This window comes from Salvelinus alpinus, chromosome 3, assembly GCF_045679555.1.
Source record: "Salvelinus alpinus chromosome 3, SLU_Salpinus.1, whole genome shotgun sequence".
Classification (NCBI taxonomy): Eukaryota; Metazoa; Chordata; class Actinopteri; order Salmoniformes; family Salmonidae; genus Salvelinus; species Salvelinus alpinus.
Window position 1 is genome coordinate 59,942,071 of NC_092088.1, and position 13,123 is coordinate 59,955,193.

A 13,123-nucleotide genomic window follows, 5' to 3' on the forward strand; every position below is an offset into this window, starting at 1 on the left:
TTATATGCCAAACCGGGTTATCAGTCGGCTCTATCAGAAATAAAATCCCCTTTCTGACAAAATAAGTCACCAAAGGCCGTGTATCAGAGTACAGATGAGAGAATAGATTTTGGTCATCCAGTCTGGCTGGGTGACCCCTGGGTGAACCCTGGGGGGGGGGGGGGGGGGTTTATACCAGAGAGTAGTTTAGGTTAGACTGCATTAAAAGTACAGAAAGCTGTTTGGACCAAAAAATATTATTGGAGAAAGAGGTTCCGTTTGAGAAATGACGCCTGAATAGTTGTGTGAAGGAACAAGGGTCTGGAAAGTGTAGTTTAGACAATGTGAATGAAAAGAGCTCTCACTAGGATAAAGGTATGTGCACTTTGTGTTAGAATCTTCAGAGCAGGAGTCTCTCTTTTTAGTACCATTACCTCACTGACACAATGAAGTGAATTCAAAGTTTATTTAAAGTGCATTTAGGGCTTATACACTTTACGAGATTAAAAAAAGACGAACAAAATAATTAATGGGACAATCACTTCTTACAGAGAGCTTACAGTATAGAGGTGTGATCACACCTATGATGATGGCTCTTATGATACTGTATCTATGCCCCCTACCGCACCCAGTAATCACATCCACTAGAAATAGATAGGTTCATACTGAGACCAGGGCCCATATCCACAAAGCATCTTAGAGTAGGAGTGTTGATCTAGGATCAATTTCACCTTTTATATCATAATGAATAAGATTATATGGACAGGCTGGGATCTGATCCAGCACTCCTACTCTGAGATGACTCTGATTCTGTCCTAAATGACACCTTATTCCCTTTATAGTGCACTACTTTTGACCTGGGCCTATAGAATGGTTCCTTTGCTCTGCCGGTGAGAGACAATGTTATTGTCTGCAAGGTATAATTACCTGCTTGTGATGCACTTTGTGACACAGGAAGAGGGAGAGGGAGGGGAGGGAGGGATGCAGGTAGAGTCCTAGGGAAGGGGCTACTGATGGAGAATAGGGTAAACTCTAATGTCATGATGTGGCAAGATCAGACCCACACTACAAGGTTAGAGCCAGGCATTTGTGATAGTCATTGGAATACAAACTCCAAAAAGAGGGGTGTGTGAAGGGGAGAGCGCAACTTTTCCGTTGAACACTACTGGGCTATCATCTCCATGTCAGTGGCTGGGCTACACTCTTTGAGAAAGGGTCGAGTTACGATGAGAATAAGCTTGACTCCCAAGCAATTCTACCACCTCAGTTGGCAGAGAATGGATGTTGTGGAAGCTTGGATTGGAAAATGAAGAACATCTGGGAATATGGAGCTTCTGCCAGAAGTGAATTGGTAGTGTGTGTGGGTGTCAGGTGTGTGTTTGCGTGCTTCTGTTCGTGTCTGTGTATGTGTGTGATGGTAGTCCATCTCAACAAGTGGAATCAGTGGAAGGTGCAGCAGGGTGGGCAACTGTCCTGCAGTACTGTATGTTGCTGCCAGACCAATGCCGTGTCCCAAATGACATCCTATTGCATTTATAATGCACTACTTATGACCAGAGCTCTATGGACCCTGGTCAAAAGTAGTGTACTATATAGGAAATAGGGTGTAATTTGGGCGTTAAACCAGAGGTGGTGGTGGTAAGCCAGACCATCTGGTTAGAGAACTATGTATGCTGCAGTGTTTCCAAAGGATTATTCTCTAGGTGGAGCACAAAGCAACATCCAGGTCAATAGTAACCAACAGAAGCCAAACTATTTTAGGCAGGAGGGAAAATGGCTCCGTGTGTTGTGTGTGTGAACGCATCTAATCGTCATTAGTTTTCATGCTTCGTAAAGGGACTGTGCCATCACATTTTTGGGGAACACATTCAACACAACCACAACCTCAGATCTAAAACCCTTATGTAATACTATAAAAAAATAAGAACAGTGAGGATTTTTTTTTACCCCCTTTTTCTCCCCAATTTTGTGGTATCCAATTGTTAGTAGTTACTTTCTTGTCTCATCGCTGCATCTCCTGTACGGACTCGGGAGAGGCGAAGGTCGAGAGCCATGCGTCCTCCGAAACACAACCCAACCAAGCCGCACTGCTTCTTAACACAGCTCGCATCCAACCCGGAAGCCAGCCGCACCAATGTGTTGGAGGAAACACCGTACACCTAGCGACCTGGTCAGCATGCACTGCGCCCGGCCCGCCACAGGAGTCGCTAGTGCGCGATGAGACAAGGATATCCCTGCCGGCCAAACCCTCCCTAACCCGGACGACGCTGGGCCAATCGTGCGCCGCCACATTGGCCTCCCGGTCGCGGCTGGCTGCGACAGAGCCTGGGCTCGAACCCAGAGTTTCTGGTGGCACAGCTAGACCACTGTGCCACCCGGGAGGCCACAGTGAGGATTTTTGTCCTCACTGATTTGTAGGGACGGAATCAGTCATTCTACTGGGAACTCAATCGAAAGAAAGCCAGTGGTCAATCCAGAGTACCACAGAATGTCAGGGAAGATGGGGATATTCTTGGGTTGATATAGTAGATAACTCACCTTGTATAAAGACCCTCTTCCACATGATCCTGCCGACATGGTTTTCCCCAAGGAAGATGAGGTTGGACAGAATGAGCATGGCTGTGGAGAAGGATGAGATGAGAGCCAAACATCGCCTCCTCATGGCTGGGGAGATACAGCGCTCCTAGAGATGGGAGGAGCAATGCAGTCATCATAACAGTTACAGTAGCACACAGAGAAAAGAGCAACATAAGTTCCAGTAACATACAGAAAGAGGGGCAACATAAACACAGTGGAGAATGCCTCCGGGGAGAGACAGCGCTCCTACAGAGGGAGGAGCAACATGCTGTCACTACTAGGTATGTGACAACTGGACAATTTTTCTTAATGTTTAAAAAACTATTTTCCTTATCGGTTTTCCGTTAACACGATAAGAACATTTTGTAAAATTCCAAGTGAATTCACAATGCAGATGGTCTACATCACGCTTTCCTCTTTTCACGAGAGTGGTTCGTGTAACTTGTTGTTTTCATCCAATTAGAAGCCATCAAACCGTCACTAGGCAAGTTAATAGAAGATACAGTATCTAGACTAATCAATGGAAGATGGAATTCAAATGACTAAAAGTTCAAATGAGAAGGACAGGCTACAACACCAATAGCCAACAGGTAGGCTGATCGGAGTTGTTATTAACTAACTTCTCTTCGTTTAATGCAGTCAAGACCAAGACAGGTACTATGTAATCAGATGAGATGATAAATAACTAGCAATAAGTTAGCCTACCAGCACGAGTCGACTTGGTTTCTCTCACCCTCCCCTGCTTCCCTCGTCACTTAGACGAGGTTCCCTTTCTCACTCTGTTTGAGTTGCTGCGCATTACAGCTCCAGTTAATAAACTAGCTTTTTTTCTCTTACTAACGTTAAAGCATTGTTGCGTTAAGTACTTGCAATGTTTCCCCTTTGATGATGATGATTGGGAGCTGTTAGTGGTAGTTTTGTGATAACGACATTGTGTTTTTTTACGATCCCAATTCACACCCCTAGTCACTACCATACCAGTTACAGAGGGAGGAGCAACAAGATGTCACTACCATACCAGTTACAGAGGGAGGAGCAACAAGATGTCACTACCATACCAGTTACAGAGGGAGGAGCAACAAGATGTCACTACCATACCAGTTACAGAGGGAGGAGCAACAAGATGTCACTACCATACCAGTTACAGAGGGAGGAGCAACAAGATGTCACTACCATACCAGTTACAGAGGGAGGAGCAACAAGATGTCACTACCATACCAGTTACAGAGGGAGGAGCAACAAGATGTCACTACCATACCAGTTACAGAGGGAGGAGCAACAAGATGTCACTACCATACCAGTTACAGAGGGAGGAGCAACAAGATGTCACTACCATACCAGTTACAGAGGGAGGAGCAACAAGATGTCACTACCATACCAGTTACAGAGGGAGGAGCAACAAGATGTCACTACCATACCAGTTACAGAGGGAGGAGCAACAAGATGTCACTACCATACCAGTTACAGAGGGAGGAGCAACAAGATGTCACTACCATACCAGTTACAGAGGGAGGAGCAACAAGATGTCACTACCATACCAGTTACAGAGGGAGGAGCAACAAGATGTCACTACCATACCAGTTACAGAGGGAGGAGCAACAAGATGTCACTACCATACCAGTTACAGAGGGAGGAGCAACAAGATGTCACTACCATACCAGTTACAGAGGGAGGAGCAACAAGATGTCACTACCATACCAGTTACAGAGGGAGGAGCAACAAGATGTCACTACCATACCAGTTACAGAGGGAGGAGCAACAAGATGTCACTACCATACCAGTTACAGAGGGAGGAGCAACAAGATGTCACTACCATACCAGTTACAGAGGGAGGAGCAACAAGATGTCACTACCATACCAGTTACAGAGGGAGGAGCAACAAGATGTCACTACCATACCAGTTACAGAGGGAGGAGCAACAAGATGTCACTACCATACCAGTTACAGAGGGAGGAGCAACAAGATGTCACTACCATACCAGTTACAGAGGAAGCAACAACCTGCTATCATACCTGAACTAGAGAGTTCAATTAAAAAGCATTTGGTCCTTCTGTACGAGCCTAAAAATAAAGTCTCATTCACACATGCTGAGAAGGGGAATGGAACTGTGTACGGTTCATGACACATTTTTCAGTACTACTGTAGCTATCTGAGATGATTCCCTTAATTTCTGGTGACAGAGGTGAGGGAGCTAAACAAATAGCTGTTTGGGGAGAGAAATAGGAACAGGGCGGAGAGGAGGGAGGTGGGGCAGTGGAAGAGGGAGAATAGGAGACTTGGGGAAATCAGCAGAAGCATCCCAACTTCCCATCATCAATCATCCTATCACTGTCATAAAGCACACAGTCAGGCAGACACACACACACACACACACACACACACACACACACACACACACACACACACACACACACACACACACACACACACACACACACACACACACACACACACACACACACACACACACACACACACACACCTAGCTGTGTTCCCTCCTGCCTAAAAGAGTTTGGCTTCTGTTGGTTTCAATTGACCTGGATGTTGCTTTGCGCTCCACCTAGAAGAGACTAATCTAGCGGAAACACTGCAGCATACTGCAGGAGACACACACACACAGACCCCTTGACTTTTTTCACATTTTGTTACGTTACAGCCTTATTCTAAAATGTATTAAATAAAGCAATTTCTCAGCAATCTTCACACAATACCCCATAATGACAAAGCGAAAACAGGTTTTTACATTTATAAAATTAAAACAGAAATACCTTATTTACATAAGTATTTAGACCCTTTGCTATGATACATGACTTGGAAAGGCACACACCAGTTTCTATAAGGTCCTACAGTTTGCAGTGCATGTCAGAGCAAAAACCAAGCCATGAGGTCGAAGGAATTGTTCGTAGAGCTCTGAGACAGGATTGTGTCGAGGCACAGATCTGGGGAAGGGTACCAAAACATTTCTGCAGCATTGAAGACCCCCAAGAACACAATGGCCTCCATCATTCTTAAATGTAAGAAGTTTGTAACCACCAAGACTCTTCCTAGAGCTGGCCACCCGGCCAAACTGAGCAATCGGGGGAGAAGGGCCTTGGTCAGGGAGGTGACCAAGAACCCAATGGTCACTGACAGAGCTCCAGAGTTCCTCTGTGGAGATGGGAGACCCTTACAGAAGGACAGCCATCTCTGCAGCACTCCACCAATCAGGCCTTTATGGTAGAGTGGCCAGACGGAAGCCACTCCTCAGGTGGCACCATCATGCTGTGGGGATGTTTTCAGTGGCAGGGACTGGGAGACTAGTCAGGGTCGAGGGAAAGATGAACAAAGCAAAGTACAGAGAGATCCATTATGAAAACCTGCTCCAGAGTGCTCAGGACCTCAGACTGGAGCTGAAGGTTCACCTTCCAACAGGACAGCGACCCTAAGCACACAGCCAAGACAATGCAGGAGTGGCTTCAGGAAAACTCTCGGAATGTCCTTGAGTGGCCCAGCCAGAGCCCGGACTTGAACCCGATCAAACATCTTTGCAGAGACCTGAAAATATCTGTGCAGCAACGCTCATTATCTAACCTGACGGAGCTGCAGAGAAGAATAGGAGAAACTCCCAAATACAGGTGTGCCAAGCTTGTAGCGTTATACCCAAGAAGAATGGAGGCTGTAATCGCTGCCAAAGGTGCTTCAACAAAGTACTGAGTAAAGGGTCTGAATACTTATGTAAATGTATTATTTCAGTTTTTTATATTTTATAAATTAGCAAACATTTCTAAAAACCTGTCTTTGCTTTGTCATTATGGGGTATTGTGTGTCGATTGCCGAGGGGGAAAAACTATTTACTAAATTTTAGAATAACTTAACAAAATGTGGAAAAAGTAATGGTGTCTGAATACTTTCCAAAGGCACTGTAGGTCTAGAATGGGAAGCAAAGCCCGTCCCTTTTCGGAACCAGGAAATATTGTCTGTACCAGCCGTCCTGGATCTTCGACAAAGGAACCACTCGGATTGCCTGCTTCTGGAGATGGAGGCAATAATTCCTCCCTCAAAACGGGCGCAGAGGCCTCTGGAACAGTCGATATGATGCTGCAGAAGCGTGGGGGACACAAGAAATTGTAGCCTGTACCCTGATGGAACGCCACCTTGTGGACTGGGAAATATTGGTTCTTCTTCCATTTCCACCACTATTGACAACCGTGTGTCTGAACATCGAGAAGGGACACTTTTCATCGAACTCACATGTGGGAGACAACACTTTTGACACCTTCGAACACTGTGGGACTCCGGAATTTGCCTAAAGCCTGGCCCACTCTCGGTACAAGGGCTTCGGTGATCAGTGATAAACCCCGATTGGCAGTACCACCTGGGGGTACTGTTGTCACAATGCGGCTCACTTGGATGTGTTACGGTAACCAGCTGGCACCCAGCACTGAACCGCAACATTAAAAATAGACCCAGGGATTTTTTTATCATGAAGGTTACCCTACCGACCAGTCATAGGTACTGGCGACCAAGCGCCTTGTAGCCTAGCTGGGAATGGGACAGACAGCTCTGAAAAACAAACCCCTTTTGTGCTAACAGACATGGGCGATTCGTAATTGAATCCAATTCCCCCAGGAATGAAAAGCGGTGAGCTGGAGAAAGACAGCTCATTTCAGAGTTCATATAAACCACAGAGACTGTGTGTTGGATAATAGCATGGTCATGTCCAACCCTGCTTGACTCTGCTACCAACCACCACATTATATCCATGGAATGCAGGGTTCCAGAGGGGCATTAAACATGGAAAAGCTTCCAACACACATTGCGCTTCCGTGAGACTGTATAGCCTGCATGAAGCCCAGCCCCCTTATGGGCAAAGAGGGCTCCAGCAATGGCTGACATAGTACCCCATTTTCCGTAACAAAACGCGGGGGCACCGTCACAGCAATGTTTTGTTGAGTTGCGCAGCTGCTCAGGGGAGGAGCACACAATCCTCACCCTCTCTATTCCCTCCAACTCCAGGAATTGAAGAGAGGCAAGCAGGGCCTAACCAAGGCAGACACAAGCGGTGGGGGGGATACCTCTCTCAGAGTAGCCTACCGTAACCGTTGACAGAGCACAACACAGGAACCAGGGGACATTAGACCAGACCAATGACCCAAACCATCTCCTCGTGCCACAACACAGACTCAGCCGAGGTACTGGCACCCAGGAGAGGAAGTTACTATCGGAAACACCAAGCCCCCTAAAGAACAGTGCCAGTCGTCCCCTAGTCTCCCAAACTAACAGATTTGAGAGAGGGCAGCCTGAACACACACCGAGCAGAGACATACAAGACATCCAACGTGAGTATCTTTTAATTCATTGGTTGCAAACCCGAACCCGGCTTGTTAGCTTTCATTGTTTCGGTCACGTTAGTTATTTTACCTATTGCTATAGGCAGGCCAAACAATTTGAAGAATAACTAATTGTTTGTGATTAGGAGACTTATAACAACCACACAAACTTCAGCCTACAACGTCCAGGGGGCGGCCATGCTCTACCACTAAGGGACAGTTTATTTGGCGCAACGTAAGACAGTCTTGTGTTCCAATTGTTTGTTTTAGTAGTGTGAATCGTTTTGGTTCACACAGGGGTGATGGGAATAATTTTATGAATTAATCCGAGCCTCACGCCTATCAGCTGTGTAAGGCAGGGCTTCCAGAGAGGCGCAGATTTCATTGGCTTTGTCAGGCAGGATTGTAGATCCTTCAACTGAAGTCGCTAGAGTGCGACTCCCCCATAGTATGTTGTACTGAAGTTGACTGACAAAGAGAACGGATAAGTGGTTGCCATATGTAAGCGTGTCAATTTGTTAAGAAGTGAACAGAGGGGGGATCACGTGACCCCTGAACGAGATGGCCGCATGAACTAGGAGCTCCACACAAGTAGTTTCCAATTCCTAATCTTACCTCCACTTCAAGTTTAACCTCATTTAGCTTTAGTCAAAAAGTCATGGCGTCTACAAAAGGCGACACTACAGGTGACATTTTTACCCGGACTCGAGCACTAGCGACGGAAAAAGCCTCCAAGAAGCAGCTAGCTTCAGAAAAAGCTAGCGCCATTAGCCAGGAGCAAGAGGACCCGTTCCCCCCCGAGGCCCAACGAATGCCAACCTCGCACTCTGTCGAAGACATCTTTTCTGAGCTGAGATCCCAACGTACAGAACTCAACACTAAACTAGATGCCATTAACGCTCAGCTCAGTGCGATAGGGGGCAAGGTGACAATCCTGGAAAATGCTTTGCCTGACATAAACAACAAGATAACCATAAACGCGGGGCGCCTGGACGAGGCAGAGGGGCGAATCCTATCCACGGAAAACTTATTGACAGACGCCATGGAAACAATAGCATATGCTAAAAAAAAATAGAGCAGCTGGAAGAGAAAACAGAGGACCTGGAAAACAGGGGGCGAAGGAATAATTGTGTTCTATTAAATCTGGGCGAAAAAGAAGAGGGAAACATGCCACTGATCCGCTACCTGCAAGATAAACTTCCCGAGTGGCTCCACCTGTCCACCGACAGGCCCATAGAACTCGAGAGAGCTCACCGAGCACTGAGGCCCCCACCAGCAGCCAGACAACCACCGCGCCCAAACCCCATACGTTTCCTGAGATTCACCGACAAGGAACGAGTCCTACAGGCGGCGAAAACCAACACCATTACAGTGGGAAACGCCAAACTCACCTTACTCCAGGACCTGTCAGCTGGAATACGCCGAAAGTTTGACGAGGTGAAGAAATGCTCCATTGACCGAGGCATCTTTAGGGGATTCAAATACCCAAACGAGCTCAGGATTCTTCACCAAGGAGCCCTGCGACACTTCAAAACTCCCGAAGAGGCAAAACGTTTTTTGAAAGACAACCCCGGTCAATGAGAAATGGACCAATGACTAAATGCGATTACTGTTATTACTAAAGGAGGTAAGACAACATATAGCCGATATCCAAAGACCCACCCGCCCTGCTAAATGTCATTATAGCCGTCCAATCTATATTTATGTTCCTTTAGCTGAGAGGGATAGGCCCATTATATGTAGGCTGGGCTATTGATTATATTTTCTCCCTTTTTTAATGTGGTCTGGACGGGGGCTACGTTGTCATTTACTCAATGCGGGGCGGAGAGGATGAGGCATTTCTTTGGTGGGGAGGGGGAGACGTTGTGCGTTGCTAACTGTTCCCGTTTTTTTTTTGTTGGAACACAGAATTGTGACTGAGCGGGGAGGTAATAGATCCAACGGGATATGTCGAGTTGTTTGGGAACTCGGTTGGGGTGTTCAGAGATTGTTATTTTATGTACACCATTTATTTTCCTTTTATGTGAACGCAGCTGTAACTACTATCCACCTTTACCCAGAGATGACTTGCACTAAAGTTCGATTACTGTTCGATGACGATGACTAGTAACATAAATCTATTGACATGGAACTGCCATGGTCTAGGTCATGCAATAAAACGGAAAAAGATACTATGTGCTCTAAAAAAGGAAAAAGCAGACATCGCGCTATTGCAAGAGACACACCTCTGTGATGCTGAACATGCCAAACTCCGCAGAGCTTGGGTGGGACAGGTGTATTTCTCAGCTTTCAAATCCATCAGTAGAGGTACAGCCATACTTATCCATAAGAATGTTCCATTCATAATTGACAAAAACATATCTGATCCGGAGGGGAGATTTATTTTGATAACTGGGTCACTGTATGGGCAACCAATTACTATTTTAAACATATACGCCCCTAACACAGATACTCCTGCTTTTATGTCGAAAATGATAACCCTGTTCAATGAGCATTGTGTTTCCTTTGGAGTGTTGGCCGGAGATTTTAATTGTACCCTGAACCCAACCCTAGACAAATCATCTCAAGTCCCCACCACAAATCCTAGATCTGCAAAGATGTTGAACTCTCTTACTAAAGAGATGGGACTGATAGATATCTGGAGAGAGACTAATAGCTCATCTATGGACTATACATACTACTCTAATGTCCATAACACCTACTCCCGTATAGATTACATTTTTATCCCAAAGAGTTTCATAAATTCAGCCACGTGTACAATCGGACCCATAGCGCTTTCGGATCACTGTGGGACGCTGCTAAAGCCACACTAAGAGGTCATCTAATTGCATATGCTTCCTCTAAGAAAAAAGCAATGGAAGCACACAGGCTAGATCTGGAGAGGGAGCTGGAACGCTGTGAAAAAGTACATAAACAATCCACAGACAGCACCTCCTGGAGTCAACTTAAAGCAGCCAAAGCCAAACTGAATTTGGACTATACTCGGGAGATTAAAAAAAAAGTTTTCTTTACTAAACAGAAATACCATGAGTATAGCAATAGGCCTAGTAGATTGCTTGCTTATCAATTAAAAAAAGAGCAGTCAGAGGTCACATATGACCCAAAAAAGATCAATTTAACTTTTCATGATTTTTACTGCAAACTATATACCTCTGAGAGAAAACACACAGAGGCAGAACTCCACTCCTTCCTAGAGGGAATCTCGCTACCTAAACTATCAGAGACCGACCAAGAAGATCAACTCCCCCTTCACTCCTGAGGAGATCCTGGAGGCAATTACCTCCATGCCACCTAACAAGTCCCCAGGCCCAGATGGATTCCCCAGAGAGTTCTACAAAGCTTTTTGGCCCCAGCTTAGCCCTATTTTCATGCCAATGCTGGAGGATTTTTGCAAGAACTGAGTTCTCCCAGACTCAATGCACACAGCTCGCATTACAGTGTTGCTCAAAAAAGACAAGGACCCTCTATCCTGCTCCTCCTTCCGGCCCATAAGCTTGTTGGATTTCGACTACAAAATAATTACCAAATTGCTCGCCAAAAGACTAAACACAATTCTTCCCAAAATAATAAAAGCGGACCAAACTGGATTTATTAGAGACAGATACTCTTCTGATAACATTCGCCGTCTTTTTGATATTATTGATCAAGTAAACGCACAGAAGACCCCTGTCCTGCTGGCTTCACTGGATGCTGAGAAGGCGTTCGACAGGATGGAGTGGAGCTTTCTGTTCTCAGTCTTAGAAAAGTTCAATATGGGCCCAAACTTTATTAAATGGATCAAATCACTATACTCTCATCCAAATGCCAAATGCCCCCAGTCTATGAAGACACTATGCCCATTCCAATGGAAGACACAGGGGTTTCAATACCTTGGGATATTCATAACACCAGATCTGAATAGGCTTTTCAAGGAGAATTATCTTCCACTCCTGGATCGAATCAAGAACAACCTCCAAACCTGGATCTCCCTCCCAATTAGCTTAGTAGGAAGAATTAATGTAATCCGTATGAACATCCTCCCTAGACTGAACTATTTATTTCAGATGCTCCCATGCTATCTCCCAGCTTCCTTTTTCAAAACAATTAACCAAAGCATCACCAAATTTATATGGGGCAATAAAAAACCTAGGATCAAGCTCTCCACTCTATCGAAACCTGAATCTAAGGGTGGTCTTGCCCTTCCCTCCCCTCAATTGTACTACTGGTCTGCCCAAATCCGCAACATGCTAACATGGATCACAAACAGACAAGAGTCAACGTGGATCCAGATAGAAGCCCAATCCTGTGGTTCATTGCCACTAAGCTCAACTATATTCATTAATAACTTTAGTGAAGTGGGCAACATAGCCAAAACATTTGTGATTTACAGCACCCTACTAGCGTGGAGGGACTGTAAGAAATACCTGGGCATCTCCTCCCAAATATGTTCTCACTCGCCTATAGTTGGCAACCCAGACTTGCCAAAAGCCCTGAGGGATGCCAACTTTAATCTTTGGCATACTCTAGGAATCAGGACCTTTTCAGACCTATTTCATCAGAAGACCACTACACTGAAATCCTTTCAAGAGCTCTGCAGTGAATTCAATGTGCCAAGATCCCATTTATTTTTTATTTTTAACATCTTCAAATTAGACATGTCATCTCCTCATTTACTTCCAAGAGGAGGTTTAGAACTCAGTTGAATGAAGTTGAAACCCTTCTTGTCACAGCACAATCCATTAAAGGCAAAATATCCTATATATATCTATAGACTCCTTTCTGAGAAAGGAGGCTCCTCCTTTACTCCTTTGAAAATAATCTGGGGAAAGGACCTTGGTCTGACTATCAGTGATGAGTTATGGGCGGAGGTTTGCGACAGGGTATACTGCTCCTCTACTAATGTAAAAATGAAAGAATCTAATTACAATTTTTTTGTACAAATTTTATTACACTCCCTTGAGACTCCATAAAATGAAAACAGACATTTCTCCTAACTGTAAAAGATGTACCTCTGAAAGTGGAACCTATATGCATGTATTTTGGAGCTGTAGAGAGATTGCCAGATTTTGGCAATCTATACATACTGCTGCACAGAAAATACTAGATGTACAGTTTGATATGACCCCGTGTCTTTATCTTCTTAATGCCCAGCAGGACTTTGTTCTTGATCCTGACAGAGAAAATTTGCTTATGACCATTACATACTTTGCTAAGAAATGTATTCTTCTATTATGGGCCTCTAATACTTCTCCTACATTTAAAATGTGGATTGACCAGAT

The 13,123-nt window shown here is 45.1% G+C and overlaps 1 protein-coding gene across 3 annotated transcripts in view; it reads right to left on the reverse strand.

The window, feature by feature from the left end:
* Nucleotides 1–13,123, reverse strand: part of hhat (hedgehog acyltransferase) — a 125,966-nt gene that overhangs the window by 27,530 nt on the left and 85,313 nt on the right. For all 3 annotated transcript variants that reach the window (XM_071393520.1, XM_071393519.1, XM_071393518.1), the window contains one exon: nucleotides 2,518–2,662. In XM_071393520.1, coding sequence (XP_071249621.1) covers nucleotides 2,518–2,662 — 145 coding nt within the window. The remainder of the gene's footprint in view (nucleotides 1–2,517; nucleotides 2,663–13,123) is intronic.